At 44.3% G+C, this 16694-nt stretch overlaps 1 protein-coding gene across 1 annotated transcript; it reads left to right on the plus strand.

Moving 5' to 3' along the window:
- The first annotated feature begins 3417 nt into the window (after positions 1-3417).
- On the plus strand, positions 3418-16039 carry metap2a (methionyl aminopeptidase 2a). The gene is made up of 11 exons (XM_061252185.1): positions 3418-3652; positions 6169-6282; positions 6766-6828; positions 7747-7849; positions 8710-8871; positions 10624-10805; positions 11834-11928; positions 12195-12291; positions 13260-13363; positions 14634-14749; positions 15104-16039. Exons 1-11 carry the CDS (start codon positions 3490-3492, stop codon positions 15354-15356), a joined length of 1452 nt encoding a protein of 483 aa, XP_061108169.1. The 5' UTR covers positions 3418-3489; the 3' UTR covers positions 15357-16039.
- The last annotated feature ends 655 nt before the right edge of the window (positions 16040-16694 follow it).

The raw sequence follows: 16694 nt of genomic DNA on the forward strand, positions 1-16694 counted from the left end.
GCTGTCCCTCCCTCCTGTAGTGTGGGGAACACTGGAGAATTAAGTTAATATGAGCAGGGCTTAACCATTAGTTATCAATGCCTATTGAAGATGTAGTTCTTGCAAACCACTGCTTTCCCTTTGATCACATCCCTTGGTATAGAGAGGAAGTGAATGGGGGTCTTGTCTTAAATGTATTTGTCTTGTGTGTTTCTCAACCAGTGCTTTTAACTGGGATGTGTTACCAGGAAGCACACATTTAACAGGCTACCGCTAAGTTTTTAAGACCATTTCCTATTGTGGCGAATTGTCTTCTATTGTTGACCTTTATTTGAGTTGTATATCATCACTGGGCCAGGCTGGGCTGGCAGCTGACTCTCAGACGTAACATGAGAACCCTCAAATAAAAAAAGTCAAGTGAAGATGGATGCCTCTAATAAAAGTCAACACAAGTAAAGATAAAGCTATGAGGAGACAGACACAACAGGGACCCCCAGCTCCCCTCTCATTAAAAATAAATCCTTTTAAATGCTTTCTCACTTCATCCTGTGGTGTCGTGTATTGAACTTCCAGGCATTTTATGCTCTGGGAGACAATCTACTTGATCAGAAGAGTCCTTGATGCTAATGCAACATCCGAGTGAAAAGTCTCCTCTTCCAAGTAACTCTAAAACTGTCTGATTTGCTAGTTTTGGCCCATCCGGGTATCAAAGGAGATCCAGAGAAGGGGTAAAATGGAGGCATTAAGGCTGGGTTTGAGTGCCACCCCCCAGGGAGAGCCCTGCATTAAGATGATCCCCTCTGCTTCCTGGAGCAGGTTTAGTGTGGGGGAGGGACGCGGCTAAAAGGGTTTGTGGTCAAAGAAGGATCAGATCCCCAGCAGGTTTTCACAGACAAACACATAAATGAGGAGGAGAGGGAACTGCTTAGGAATAACCTTTATTTATGTGCGTTATATACATTTTTTCAGACTTTGCCCATTTATATTTCTGGTCATAGATTTGGGGCCATAGGTTTGATAGGAGGGAGATCTTTTGTTCTGTGAATTTTCCCCTACATTAGTAATTTAAGATTTCCAGCCACTTTGATGGCTCTCACAAGACCAGTTCCTTAAACATTATGGTGTGTGTGTGTGTGTATGTATGGTAAGAAAGCATGTATATGTATCTTTGAGACAGCACAGCACACTGCACTAAGGGTTTGTGTGCAAATACAGAGTCAGCTGCCCAACAGACCTCTCAGCATTACTGCTGTACCACTCTCCACAAAGTAACACTCACTCTGGAATTAGGCTCCAATTTCAGCCTTTCAGCCCAAACAGGTCATGGCTCCGTTCAGCATACTGCTACTGTGACCCCATGATGAAAAGCCCATGCTCACTGCAGTCTCCTGTCTTACTCACACCTGTTTGACCATTCATCTGAAGGGCAGTGGCAGTTAGGGATCCTGAGCCCTCAGTTATGCCGTTCAAATATCAATAACAATATGGACAGGAAGCTCAGACTCTGACCACTAGCTTCATTTCTAAACTTTTAACATTTCTAAAACGTCTCCAAAAAAAGAAAGAATGAGGACAGATATAGCCTTTGCTCTAATGCTGGAAGTGAGTACGTTTATAGACTACTAAATGATGTAAAGATTATATAAAATTATGTTTCTCACTTGGGCACCACAGTAAACTAGTTGTCCTTTTTTTCTGTTAACTTGGATAGCACTGACTTTGTCGGTGAGACTGTGGTACTGCACCCTGGTGGACTGCAGTTATTTTGTTCAGCAAATTATCACTTGAGTTTATAGAAGATTAAAAACACAGACTCGATTATTTGTGAAAATATTACATGAATTTCAGAAAGATTGGGTTTGTTACTCTTTGTCCTTTGAGGAAGCCAGTCAGCAGCTATTTTCAAAGACTTAGAAATTTTGATGTTACAACTTAAATTAGCCCCATAAAAACTAACAGCAAGGCCATTCCTACAAGTGAGAACTGCTGCCATCTTATGGACAATACAAGTAATAACCATTCATGATTATGCCCGCATATGATCAGAAGCTATACTGAGATTATTCAACTCAGAATCAAGTGATTATGGAAAAATGCTGAGACATCTGATTACGGTCTGTTTTAGTGCATGATCCCAAACTGTAATGGTTTATTGTATTGCATAACTTCTAGAACAGGAGCAGAGAGAAGTGAGATGAAAATAAAGTGAAGGATTAGTAGTATCATAGTTCTAATTGTAATAGACACTCAGAACATGTCTGGAGTCAGATATATTGTGTCACTTGAGCAAGACATTTTGGAATATCACTCTTCAAATACAGAAATCCAAGTGAGATATTCACACACCAAGTGAGGTATTCTCACACTTCAGTGAGAATACCCTGAGAATTAAGGACTGCTACTGTCTGCTCACTCAAACCAACCAACAACCCTCAGAGCTGCACTGACAGATATCTCTGTGTCATATATACTAATACTATCAAAGGTGACAGTGACAGCTATACAGTTCACTTACGTATGTTTGCACAGTTGCAATTACTGGTTAAACTACATTAAGTGTATTCAACAATCCATGCTTATGCCCACACATCATGTGTGTTGGCTTTTCTGGGTCTATTTACTTGGGTGTGGTAATGATCATATGCATGATGGCCCTCGTGGTGCTATAACTAAAAAGCTGCAGGTATTTTAGTAATTAAAATATTATTTAAGTACATTATCTATTTGAAAACGTTATTCCTTGGATAGTACACTGGGCTTTCAGAATAACATTGTAAATAAAAAGCTGAACCTTTGAATGGTGCCTCTGCAAAAATTGGCCTAGCATCAGATCGTGGTTCCTTCACATATGCCATATATGTAATATATAACATCTAGGGCAATGTAGTACTGAGTAAATCTCAAAACAATGAAAAAGTCTGGACAAAACTGCTGAATCAGCACAGAGAACCTGGTATCTTCTTGACCCAAAAAACAGGCCTCTTGTTGTTCATACCTACATTCACATTTAGCAACAAAGCAACAATCAGCAGAACATTATGTGGCGGTATGGAACATTTATTTATAGACCCATAAGTGCTTGCTATTCTAATTTAAGTCAGCTGTGTCTTTACAACTTTAGCTATAAATTCCAAGTCCAAGAACAGTGAAACAAAACTCACTGTATGGGTATTTAATTATATTCAGATCGTATTGAGCAATTCATCCTTTCTGCTGAACAAGTTTATTATCTTAAGAACTTGTCTGTACAATCCCCTCGGGAGGACTGTTGTTTTACCAGCGAGGTTATGCAAGAAAGAAAAAAAACTTGTGTCAAAAACATTTTTATATACCTCTCACTTGGTTCTTAATTATCCTGCCTGGCTACACAGTTACGAATCCTCATTTTCGATTCTGCGGGAATTAGTAGTGGGCTTTGCGCTCAGCTGATTCGGCACGTTTGAAGACTTGGCCACTGCCTTGTGGCTCCCAGCAGCCACTGCGTTCTCTCTCCTACTGGGGTATGCGATCATGGCGGATGTGCTTCGGCAGCAGGTCCAGGAGGATAAACCCGATCAGGAGATAGTCCTGAACGGGGACGTGGAACTCGAGGGGAAAGAAGAGGCAGACCCCGCCGAAGAGACGGCCAAGAAGAAAAAGAAAAAAAAGAAGAAGAACAAAGCGGCGGGCTCCGGTAAGAAAGCGTGACAGCTTCGCTAAGCTAGGCCGTGGTAGCTAGTGCGGCGCTACGAGCTGCTGTGCGGCGTGAGGCAGGCCACATGCATTACGCATCGCACTTGCTGCTCGGGAACTGCTCTCTCCAATAAGTGCTCATTCCATCAGAACACCTGGCAGACTTGCCAGATCGGAAAAGCGCGGATTTCTAACGCTACATAAATGCAGTGCATGCATGAGCGAGCCAGGATGCGAGCTAGCTAGCGATTCAGCGTCGTGAAAGCACGCATACGGCGCCTCGCTCTACTTTCTCCTTAAAGTTTTCGTATTTCATAATGTGTGGACTTGTTATGTGTGATTATTACGTAAGAAGGCGGACCGATCGAAAGTAATCAGTTCGCTACTGAGCCAGCTTACGTGCATTGTTGATGTTTAATTCGATGAGTTATTCTTACTGTATTCTTCTTCAAGCGTTGTTTTAATAAGCGTCGGATGACTAGCATTTTAGTTAGCTTTCCAGCTAACCTTACCTTGTCAGCCAGTTGTTATTTGCCAAGTTACCTAACATTGCTTCGTATGTAGACTTCACAAACTTGGTGTGAAAACCTTGTTTGTTATGACCATGCATTGGATTACATGGTCAGAACATGCATTGAAAGGTAGAAATAAGGTATGTAACGTTAAGTATTATAAAGTCACAGTATCCTATTTTGATTGCCCCTACCGTAGTAATGTAATCACTACATATTTACAACTAACGTTAATGCAGTTAGTTGTTTGTTGGCATGCTAGCTGGTTACGATCCATCTTCCAGTGCCGGTAGTTAGTAGATAAGGTGTACAGGCGAACTCCTATTGATTGACCTTAACAGAATCTCCTAAAGACCTACATGTATTTTTATTAGCCGTAAGTAAGAGCTATGTCTGGTAGTTTATTGTATGTGCTTTTAATGAAGGGAACTCAAAGGAATACACTAATATTCCACGTTTTCGATTGGACCAAGACCATTTTTGTGTGCATCGAAGGTTATTTTAGATACAGAAGTTCACTGGCTTTCCCATTGCCTGTGTATGGGCAATTATTCCGGAGTTTGTGGTCCAAAGCAAGAAAATACACTTCACTTAACTACACAGGAGCTTGTATTAATGTATCCAGTGGCCATAAAACGAACCGTTAATTTGATGGTGTTTGTTCACAATTGCAAACAGAAATACAAGTTATTTTCATGCCATCAATTTATTTTAGCAAGCTGGAATTGCTCGAATGGTTATAGTTCCAGAAGTCAGATTAATGCAGGATTCTGCATTTTTTGAGCAGGAAAAAAAAAAAAAGGCAAAACACAGAAATGTCTCTCGAGTTTTGAAAACATTAGTATATTGATCAATTTGGTTTCGAGTTTCTTGCATTGATTCACAAAAGCTGCATAGGCATAGTATTCAAAGTGCCCAATCTGCAGGGAGAGAGCTTGACCTGTGTCACATTAACCTATCCAAAATATACCGTTTTGCATCTGGCCACCTGCAGCAGCAACAGTATTGATTGTTGAGCTGCACACTTTGTGGTTTTTAATGTGATCTTGCACCCAAAACAAGAACAATCAGATGAAAGATGAGTATTCAGGAATTTTTGGAGGAAGGTGATTTTGCCATCTGATGCTTTGGACACCAGCTACCTTAAAATAAACTAATAAATAAAAATCGCTACCTTCCAGAAGACTTGGCAAGTTAACCAAACTTGTAACTGAACTATGCAGAATATAAATTCCATTGTGTTATTGTGGCAGGTGATCAGAAACTACAATACGTGTCTGCAAAATCCTTCATTGCACGGACAAACACAATGTGGAGCAACCATAAACATGCATTAATGATAAAATATAAATAAAAAAACATGTGGGAAAGTATTCCTTTAAATCTGTGAATCTGCCTGCATTAAATGTACAATGTTAAGTAGCTCCAAGGTTAAATCAGGGTTACAGCAAGTAGTGAATTGTTTTTGCAACATTGCAACATTTTTAAATTTATTTCATTTGCATGCTATATTGTGGAAACAGGTTGTCCGGCTTCCAGAAATATCCATTTCTCTCAGCTGCACTCTCCCACCTGAATGCACTTTAGCATATTTCTCACCGACCTGCCCACTCATTGTCTTTTGGCTGCCCTCTAAGACAAAAATAACGCTTTGAAGAGTAGCTTTTTTTGTAAAGTCTCAAAATTCTGTGTTGGTCAGTGTTGCTATTCTGTGTTGTCGAACTCCATAGCTTTTTTTTTTTTTTTCACGTGCCAGGAGTGAGTGTTATATCGGCATTAGTTAAGAAGAGTGGGTGCAAGCTTTTGTTCCAACCAAGCCGTTTCACACCCGATTCTACTAATCAACCATTAGAGACTTTGCTAAGGACCTTGATTAGCAGAATCCGGTGTGTAACCACTTGGTTGGAACAAAAGCCTTTAAGGGGTTAGATATCGTGCATGGTGCGGTCTGTAGAGAGGTGGTGTTGCGTGCCTGATGCTCTGAACACGTGGGCTTGTTTTACAGCGGGGAACGATGATGCGGAGGGCGATGGCAACGCCGGGGGCGTGGGTGATGTGACCAGGCAACTGGAGAAGCAAGCCCTGGAGGACAAGGAGAAGGAGGAAGAGGGAGAGGAAGGTGAGTCCCCTCGACACCGTCTTCATGGTCTACCTTATAAACATTAATGAGGCGTTTAAACCATCGCAAAACAACGAACTGATGTTTTTATCCAAACCGAGCCAACCCACTGTCTCACCTTAGCTCCTTGTGTTGTAGTGAAGTGATTTTGAGACTTAATAGTTTGGGAAACTGCTTCCTAAGCTTGAGCCCACTATGTTGGGGCCAGTCGATGTTGGGGCCAGTGCCCGGTCCGATCCCGATCTTTCCTGGCAAGCTGTGTAAATCCGAATACTCAGAACTGTCTATGATGACCCCCATCCCCCAGCCAATGTACAATGTACTGCGCACTATTAGAACCTACAGGCCTTTTGTGTCTGGCCGAGCATGTGTTTGTATTTGCATGCGAGAGTGACTGACTACACAACAGCGCTGTGTAGTATGGCCGTGAGATATGCTCTTGTTTGGGGTCGGTCTGAATGAAAGATGACTTGTTCTTTGCAGATGGAGAGGAAGGAGAGAACTCCGCCGGGAAGAAAAAGAAGAAGAAGAAAAAGAAGAAAGGACGTAGGTTATATTCTCTGTTCCGCCTCATCGTGCTTTCTGAGCGATAAGGGAAAAAACGTTTCGGATCGATGACCCTATAGCGGTTTATGGGTTTCTGTTTATTGCTGTATAAAAAGCACCAGATTCACAGGAAATCTATGGCATTTAGAAACACCCATGTCAGCAGATGGTGAAAAAGAAAGGCTGTAAAAAAATTGTTGGTTTAAAGTCATCTTCACATCTAGCATTGTAACTATAAAAGATAACGAAAAATATAACAACACAAAGTTTCACAAGCATATGCATGGTCATGACATCATTCCACAGTGTTCCACTGTACGGTTCTGTGAAGCGTCATTTTTGGAAGATGGAGCGTGTCTGTTTCACCAATCTCATACTGCTGTACTCACTAAAATAAAAGGTGCAGTTGTTGAATTTGGGTACCTGAGTTGAGGAGCTGGTTGGGTCCGATAGCCTGCTGAGAGTGCTGTCCTCTTCTGAAGAGTTCCACATGAGCCAGTGGCAACTCTGTGCCATCCTGGCTCTCACAGAATGAAACTGTCAGTGAAAGATGCGACACAGGGATTTTCTGCTTTAAAACACATTTTGATTGGGTGAAGGTGCTTTGTCTTTTTGCCTGCATGAAGAAAGTCACTCTGGGAGTTGTCTTAAATTTATATGTGAACATATGCATTCTGTTTGCTTGAGACATTTATTGCTTAAATCTTTATAGTTGTCGTTAAAGTTATTTTTATATTCTGAAGTCCTTTTTTTGCTCTGCCAATGAATGGCCCCAATTTTCCTTGTTGCTTATATATATATTAGGTTATATTCAATGTTGAGTAGTTTTTTCATGCGTGTTAGGCTGTACAGCTCAGTGCTGACATGCTGTTGGTCAGAGTGTGTGATCAGTGCATCTCTCTCCCTGTCTCCGTAAAGCCAAGGTGCAATCCGACCCTCCGTCTATTCCCATCTGCGATCTCTATCCCAGCGCAGTCTTCCCAAAGGGCCAGGAGTGCGAGTATCCTGCCATACAGGACGGGTGAGAGATGTCCTTTCAGCTTCCATCACAATGCCGTAAACGCCATTTTCCACTGGTTCTTTCTGACAAGAGACGGGCAGTAAACCTCGGAAATATTTCACAAAACAATGATTACTGAGCTGGAGAACTGCACTGAGTAATACCCAGAGCCGTTCCAAATCTGGAATATGGACTGAAGTGGGAAGAGCTGTTCTGGGTTTTACTCGGTGCAGATATCCAGCTAACTCCGTAATTCTGCTTTGTGAAATACTACCCTGCTGCGGGCGGGTCGGGGCTTAAAGGGAAAATAGGTAAGACTTTTGTGTTAAAGCATTGTTACATGACCATTGTAAACCTCTTCCTATCATTGAGAAAGGTTCACTGACTCACCCTCTGCCTGTGTTTATAGTTTATAGACCTGACACTCTGTACCAAAACATTGTATAACTGTACAATAAGTCAAGCTCATTGGTTGAAAATTGGTTCTAATTGCCACAGCCAATGGCATTTCAATGTCAGCGCGTTCACAGAGAAGGGGGTGGGATAAACAGTGTTGTGGTTTGAGCGTGTTTGTTACTGCTATTCCTCTTACCGTTAGAAGTCTGTAATGAGCTACTGTACCTTTTTATTTTTATTTTTTTTAAAGATATTTTTTAGGCCTTTTTCAGCTTTATTGGACAGTATATAGTATAGAGAGACAGGAAGAATGGGAGCGAGAGAGAGGGGAAGACATGCGACAAATGTCGGACGGTCGGATTCGAACCGCCGACGTCGCGGCTCGCAATGAGCATGCGGTCAGTGCTCTACAGGCTGCGCTACCGAGACACCCCGCTACTGTACCTTTAAGTGTTTTGGTGACGTCTCCATTCCCTGCCCCTCAGGAGGAGCGCTGCCTGGCGCACCACCAGCGAGGAGAAGCGCGTCCTGGACAAGGCCAACGAGGAGGTGTGGAACGACTTCCGGCAGGCTGCCGAGGCCCACAGACAGGTCCGCAAATACGTCACCAGCTGGCTGAAGCCTGGGATGACCATGATCGAGATCTGGTGAGATCATCTTCATCATCATCACTGTGGAATGTTCTGTTAACCAAAGCATTGTTGCTGAGCCCTTTTCATTTAACTTTTCTAAACGAGTAAACCGTAGCTGGTGTACTTTCGCACAAAGTGGCTGACAGTTGATTAGACTAAGCAGGGGAAAGTCCCTCTGGACGATTGTGGAGTTAAGGGCCTTGCTCAAGGGCCCAACAGCTGCACAGATTTTATCGTGGCTACACCGGGGCTTGAACCACAACGCTTCCGGGCTCCCGTCATGTACCATAGCTTTGCTTTCACGACATACTGACACGACATACGGTTTTGTTTTTATTTCCATTTTCTAAATGAGTGAAGTCTAGCTGTATGCGTCTTCGTCTCCTGACACCAAAGTACAGGAGGGTATTTCTTAATGCCTGGATGTCCTCCCTTCACCTGTAGCTGCCCCTGGGGAGGACAGAACTCTGCTCTTTCCGGCATAGAGTTCCCGATGGAATCTTTAATCAATGTCAGTAGCTCCGCAGTCTCTCTCCCCGCTCAGCCAGGAATCTTGATGTGACCCTGGATGGCCTTTCCGAGCACATTTTCCCAGGACACACTGCGGCGACGACCTACTTCTGTAGATTCTCCCTCCGCCCCGAGAAAATCAACCCTGCCCTTTCCGCACAGGCCCCATAGCTACTAGTTCAGACCTTTCTGACGTCTCCTCTGGACCATGGTAACGTCTCGCAGACCAGCATATGCCCTGAGGCCACTGCAGCTGGCCCTGAATGCTGCTGCCCACCTGGTCTTCAGTCTGCCTAAATTCACACGCCACGTCACTTCTGAACACCGATCACAGCAGTGGATGGCAAGCCCTGTTCCTGATCACCTACTGTCCTGTCGCGTTTTCACACCGCCCCTAACAAAGCACGTCTCATTTAACAGCAAGCCATCTCGACGAGTTGCTAATTGGTAGAATCAGGCGTGCCAAATTAGGGTTGAAATGAAAACATACAGGACTGTAGAGAACTCCCAGGAGCAGGGTTGGGAACTGCTGAATTACAGGCTGCTTGTGGCTGTTCGGTTACTATTCAGATATTTGACTCTTCTGCCCCTGCCCACGATGGTGGAACCACCTTGCTCAATGAATCGGGAAGACAGAATCTCTGACTGTCTTCTGCAAGCATATTATAAACTCATTTTTCGGTCCACACCTCAGTGTTTGTATTTAATAACGAAAGGCAAACAAACCCTTCTTTCCCTTTATCTCATAGGCCTTCAGGAACTCACTTTGATGGTGGCACTTATATGATTGTAACATTGTGTATCTCTCGCACTTGTGGTGTTTGCTTACTAAGTGAAATGTTCTTTTGTACATAGCTTTGTGGTTAAAGTGTCCACTGAATACCTTGACAGTGGCACTTGTATGTCATTATATTGTGTATCTCTAGCACTTGTGGGGTGTTAGAGATACACAATGTAATGTTAGGACTTAGGAAGCAAAATTAGCTTTTTTTGAAGTGTCTTTGGGTTAAAAGTGTCCGCTGAATAATGGAGCCTTAATGGGTAAAGTAATTCTCTGGCAGTGAGAAGTTGGAGGACTGAACGTTAACGGGTTAATGAATTCTCTGGCAGTGAGAAGCTGGAGGACTGAACTTTAACGGGTTAATTAATTCTCTGGCAGTGAGAAGCTGGAGGACTGAACGTTAACGGGTTAATGAATTCTCTGGCAGTGAGAAGCTGGAGGACTGAACGTTAACGGGTTAATTAATTCTCTGGCAGTGAGAAGCTGGAGGACTGCTCCAGGAAGCTGATCAAAGAGAGCGGTCTGAACGCGGGCCTGGCCTTCCCCACAGGCTGCTCCCTGAACAACTGCGCTGCTCACTACACCCCCAACGCTGGGGACCCCACCGTGCTGCAGTACGACGACGTCTGCAAGATCGACTTCGGCACGCACATCAACGGTCAGTCTCCGTTTACTTTAATATGCACCTCAACGGTCAGTCTCCGTTTACTTTAATATGCACATCAACGGTCCATCTCCATCCACTTTAATACGCGCATCAACGATCAGTCTCCATCCACTTTAATCTCCGTCGACGTCAGTACGCATGTCAGTCTCAGCTGTGGCACGGCCGTAGCCTGGCCCTCTACCACCCCCTGGTTTTCTTTCCTCCCTGGACTGTCCTCACACCTGACTTCCCAGGTAAAGGGACAGTGGGCAAACCGTCAGTTCTTGGCCCTCCAGGACCGTGATTTGAGGAATGGCACATTACATCATTACATTACAAGCATTTAGCTGACGCTCTTTTCCAGAGTGACTTGTGCCGCTTTGACACTACAACCAAGACCGAGGCAGGGCTTCAGACGTTAAAACCCAAGAGCCATGTTTGTAAACGGAAGGCAATTCATCTTTCTGCCTAACAGATTAGCCAGCAGACGCATCCATCTTGTTTGTCATATTTGGAGAGAGAAACTTCTTGGACTTGATTATCTCCTTGGTGAAGGGTATATGCTGCATTATGCTGAGTCATAATGATGGCTTCACCTGTAGATTTTTCACGACTCAGTGAAAGGAATCACAGGAATTCACTCAGGGTTTGTCCTGAAATTTTGCTTGTTTAAATGCAAGATTTTTGTTTTCTTCAAAACACTGTTTGGATGAGTTCCACAGTCACTAATATAACGGTCTGAGTGTGTGGAGAAAGTGTAATGCTTGCATTTACTTCTAAGTCAAGGTTAAGGGCTAAGATTGATTGAATACGGGCCCAAAGGCTTATTTGAGTGACGGTGCATACAACCATTTTTCTTCCAACGTTGAAGCCAGGAGTAATTGCTGGCCGTTCCCTTTGCCACCCTGATGCAGTGACTGGTGTTTTGCCAAGGCAATATAATCATTCGGACAAAGTGTGATGACTTTTTTTCTTCTATTCTCTGTCCTGTTGTCCTGTGATGTATGTCTAAACACGAATGTACGCGCTCCTTCCTGCAGGTCGAATCATTGACTGTGCCTTCACTGTCACCTTCAATCCAAAGTACGATAAGCTGCTGGAAGCTGTGAAAGATGCCACTAATACTGGAATCAAGGTGAGCCGCCAGTTTCTCATTTGTTCATTGACACATTAACATGAGCAATATCATGATGAATACTTTTGCTGATATTTTGGCCCAACACCTGGGTTACAGCATATTAGTCATTGTGTCTTTCTAGGCATACATAATACATGGAGTTTGAATGGTCATTAACTGTCAATTTCCTCATACATGACCATCAAATCTTGGCTTCACAATTCTTATTTCGCGTATTTTGAGTGTCAAGTTGTTGTATTTTCCGTTCCCTCTCCCGCCAACAGTGCGCGGGAATTGACGTCCGCTTGTGCGACATCGGAGAATCGATTCAGGAAGTGATGGAGTCCTACGAGGTTGAAATCGACGGGAAGACATACCAAGGTACTGAACTGGGGAGGAACAAAGAGCTATCTCGAGCATACAGGCAGTTGTCAGAGCTGGTGGTTTTGCGAGTGTAATGAGTTAGATTTGCCTGAGTCAGAGGTGAACCCTAGCCTCAAAGTTTCCAAAGACAAATGCATTCTCAGTCAGTTAAAGGTGAAATCAGTCCTAGCCAAGGGCAACAATCTTACTTCAAATTCTAGGGTTACGTTGCCAGAAAGTGTTGTCACGGTAATCTGCTGCAAGGCCTCGTCTTTACCGCACCTCACCTCTTCAGCCAACTAGCCGAGCTGCCCCCGCCGCAGAGCTCTCAGAACCAGCTCTGGACTTCACTCAGGCAGTCCCTTGTGTGGCACAGTTATGTGGAGTACTGAGAGCTGCAGAACAGAAGCGTGTTTCCAAGGTTACTTTGCTGACTGGGGTACTGCGGCGGAGCAGGGGGAGGAGGACGGAATCGGCAGAGGAGGAAACTGAAGCGCACACTGAACCGCACACAGGCCCGGCCCAGCTACCGCTCTCCTTTTTCACACAGCCCAGGGATGATGAGTCGAGAACAAAGGTCACGACCTTGTTAAGCTCAGCTCCCGTTCTCCTTTTTCACGTATCCAAGTGATGAGTCGAGAACAAAGGTCACAACCTTGTTGTTTGTCCTCTCAAGAAACGCATTAGCTTTTGCGGATCTTCTTTTCGCTACGTTATCAGGTGAGGCTTTTTGTAGACAGACAGTTTGACCCAAAGACTATAAACGCATTGCGATGATTTGTAAAAGATGTAGATTTCTCCCGCCGGTTCTGCAGAATGTTATTTGCTGAGCTAGACAGAGAATTCCTGAGATTAACGGTTTGTAAAATACCGGGCGATAAAGGGCGGTGCGGTGTAGCTTGGCGCTTTTGAGAGTGGTTGCACAGCAGCTTTGCTAAGCGCTTTTTAAACGGGTTTGCTGATTTTGTTTTATTTTGTTTTTCCAGTGAAGCCAATCCGAAATTTAAACGGCCACTCCATCGGGCAGTACAGGATACACGCGGGCAAGACAGTCCCGATTGTCAAGGGCGGAGAGGCTACGAGAATGGAGGTGGGTATCTCTGCCTCCTGCTTTATGTGGCACTCCATTGTTTTCATTGGTTTAGTATGTACACTGATCCGGGGATACTTTTACGTATTTTGTTTACTGAACCATTTGGGTCCCAGTTATAGTAGCAGGAGTAGTAAAGTTTAAATGTGCAGTAAAACCCCTCATTCTGTTCTTTGTGGTCCATGGTCTTTAAGTTCATTAAATGCTCTGCAGGATTTTCTGGTTACACCAAGCTGCATACGAGAGCTGTAATGTGAAACTGCAATGTGTCCTCAGTCACATTATTCCCTGTAATTTAAGCCTTTAATAACAATGACCAGTATCATCACAATATGCGCGTATGAACCGAGCTTGTGGATTGCTGATTTGAACCAGCAAAGCATTCAGGCCTGAGTCAGTTCGGACGGTTCTGTGAGTATTTTTGGGCACTTGCAGGGAGCTCCAGAGTTTCCCAAACGGGGCCACTGGTGACCTGGTGCCCAGTCAGTTCCGTGTTGAGGGTGTGGGCTGATCCCCCGGCTGACGCCACTGGGGGGGGCTTTATCAGCGGTGAGGAGGAGGCGTGCCCCTATCCTCTCAGCCCAATGCCGGGCCGGAGCACAGGCTGGGTTTAGATAGGAGGGCTGGGGTTTCTGTTGAGTACAGCAGTGACTCAGCAGCTCTGAGTCATCACGTTACTCATTAACCCGTAACCTTAAATTACGCAAATGTATGATTAGTCGGGCGACTGTTGGATTTAAATCCAGTCATTTGGCCAGCGTGCAGTAGTGGAAGAGTTGATAAGTTTGGAACCTGAGAGAAATGCCTTTAAACACTTCAGTGTCTTGACTGAGCAGGGTTGTGTCGACTGTGTTCCTGGAGGTCTACCTTCCTGTAGGTTTCCGTATCGCCTGGAATTTGACACCTGGTTCTATTAATTGGCAGCTCAAGGAGATCTCCCAACTGTTGAGTCAGAAGTGCTCTCTTAGGGTTGCAGTGAAAACCGGCGAGACTGTAGATCTCCGGGAGCAGGGTTGGGCAGCCCTGCTCTAGAGTGGTTCATGCATTGCACATTTGACAAAAGTGTAATGTGTGGTGTGTTTTGATCAGGAACCTTTACTCTTTTGGTCACTGTGTAGAGCAGTGCATGAACCGTGTAATAGAATTTGGTGTTTTTCAATGGGATGAGAGAAGAAAACTTGTGTGGAACTGTGACAATGGCGGTTGATGGAAGTGGGTGTGTGGGTGTCTGTGTCTGTGTGTTTCTCTTCATGACGGCGCTCTCCTACAGGAAGGAGAGGTGTACGCCATCGAGACTTTCGGCAGCACGGGGAAGGGTGTGGTTCACGATGACATGGAGTGCTCACACTACATGAAGAACTTTGACGTCGGACACGTACCAATCAGGTGGGCCCCTGCTGCCATTTTCATTTATAGTATTATACTCTCTGCCAGAGCTGGCTGCCCTGCTTCCAAGTCTCAAATTCTGTGTAGAAGTCATTTCCATCCCGCAAACAAAATGTTCGCACAATTTTGCTACCTTGTCATGGCAATATGACATGAACATAACATTCAAAAAGCATTCCAGTAACATTGTGAGAATTTTCTGTTGGCTGGGTAGCATTAACAGCCCCAAGAGGCCATCACTGCCAAACAGAGCAGATGTTTGGCAATGAAGAGGGGTTGTAATTTAAGAGGGGTTGACAGTTACTCCCAGGGTTTACCTCCGTAACGTGAAACCGCTCTTCCCCCGCCCCGCAGACTCCCGAGGGCCAAGCACCTGCTGAACGTGGTGAACGAGAACTTCGGCACGCTGGCCTTCTGCCGGCGCTGGCTGGACCGCCTCGGCGAGAGCAAGTACCTGATGGCCCTGAAGAACCTGTGCGACCTGGGCATCGTGGACCCCTACCCCCCGCTGTGCGACTCCAAGGGCTGCTACACCGCCCAGTTCGAGCACACCATCCTGCTGAGGCCTTGCTGCAAGGAGGTGGTCAGCCGAGGGGAGGACTACTGAGTCACGCCCGAAAAACCCCCCCTCCCGACCCCCCGACCCAAGCCCCGTATACACAGGCACGCAAAACACTCAAAATGTAAAGGCTTAAAAGTTATCGGCAGAACTCGCTTCCTTCACGTTTCTCGCTTTTGGCAGAAAGCAGCAGCTGCGGCAGTGTTATGGCTATGGCTGCTCCGCCATTAAAAACCCGTTTCATAAAAATACAAATCTGCAAAGACCAGTGTCCAAGGTAGAGCTGGGGGGCGGGGGGCTTGATGACATCACAGCAGGTGCCATGTTTTGTTTTCGGTTTTTTTTGCTTTGTTTTTTTTTTCCTGCTGAAAGGAACAGGAAATAACGATGATTTCAAGAGTTTTTGTCAGTTTTTTAATATTCTGTCTTGCATTTAGGGAAAATGATGCAAAAAAAAAAACCTCCCGTAAAAGGAGGCTGTAACTCTACAACCTCCTGTGTATTAAGGCTGTAAGTTGAGCTTTAGACTGCAACAGGGAGAGTACTTTGCAAATAAATAAACAAATAAATGCCCTCTGCTCCTACAGTATTTATATTTCGTTGATATTTCAGAAATATCTCTGAAATGGCTGCCTCTTCTCTTAAACGCCCCGATGTTGTATTTCACTTGGAACTCCCTGAAATGGTTTTGTATGTAAAAGGAAGAAGAAAAAAAAAGAACCTTAAATAACCATAGTCTCTGACTTTTTTTGTTCAGCTGTGTTGTTGAGGAGAACAAAGACTTGAGCTGTCTTGGAAGCCACTCAGTGGGTTTTTATATTTCTTCACGGGATGTATAATCTTGGGGTTTTCAGATAATTTGGGGCCAGTAGAAAAATCAAATGAGTAACATTGAATTGTGTGGACAGACATTTTCTTCAGACTAATTTTTGTTTTTCTAGGACACTCGATTCAGTTCAAGTGAGGATACTTTAGAAGTGTGTGGGAGTCCGTCTGGCCCTGTTCTGAATATATTGCTCAGATTGTGAGGGTTTATGTGGAGTCACCAGGATTATGCTGTACCATTATTTTTGTTCAGGAAAGTGTGTGCAGAAATGGGGTAGCAATTTGACAAGTCAAGTCCTTGTCAGTCCATCAAGATCTGGGATGTGTGAGCTTGGATTCAAAGCATTTTGTACTTTCAGCTACGGATAAATAGTCGTGGACATTATGGACATCGCAGCAGCTGGTCAGAAATGGCAAATTGAAGTAAATTATAGAACAATGTCCCCAGTGATTGGTAAAGGAAAGTCCTTGATTTGGCCTAAATTTCATCTTGATGAAATTAGGAATTTAATATTTAATAATATTTCATATAGAGTGAGGTACTTTAAGATAAATTTCATC

Source organism: Conger conger, chromosome 8 (genome assembly GCF_963514075.1).
Source record: "Conger conger chromosome 8, fConCon1.1, whole genome shotgun sequence".
Lineage (NCBI taxonomy): Eukaryota > Metazoa > Chordata > Actinopteri > Anguilliformes > Congridae > Conger > Conger conger.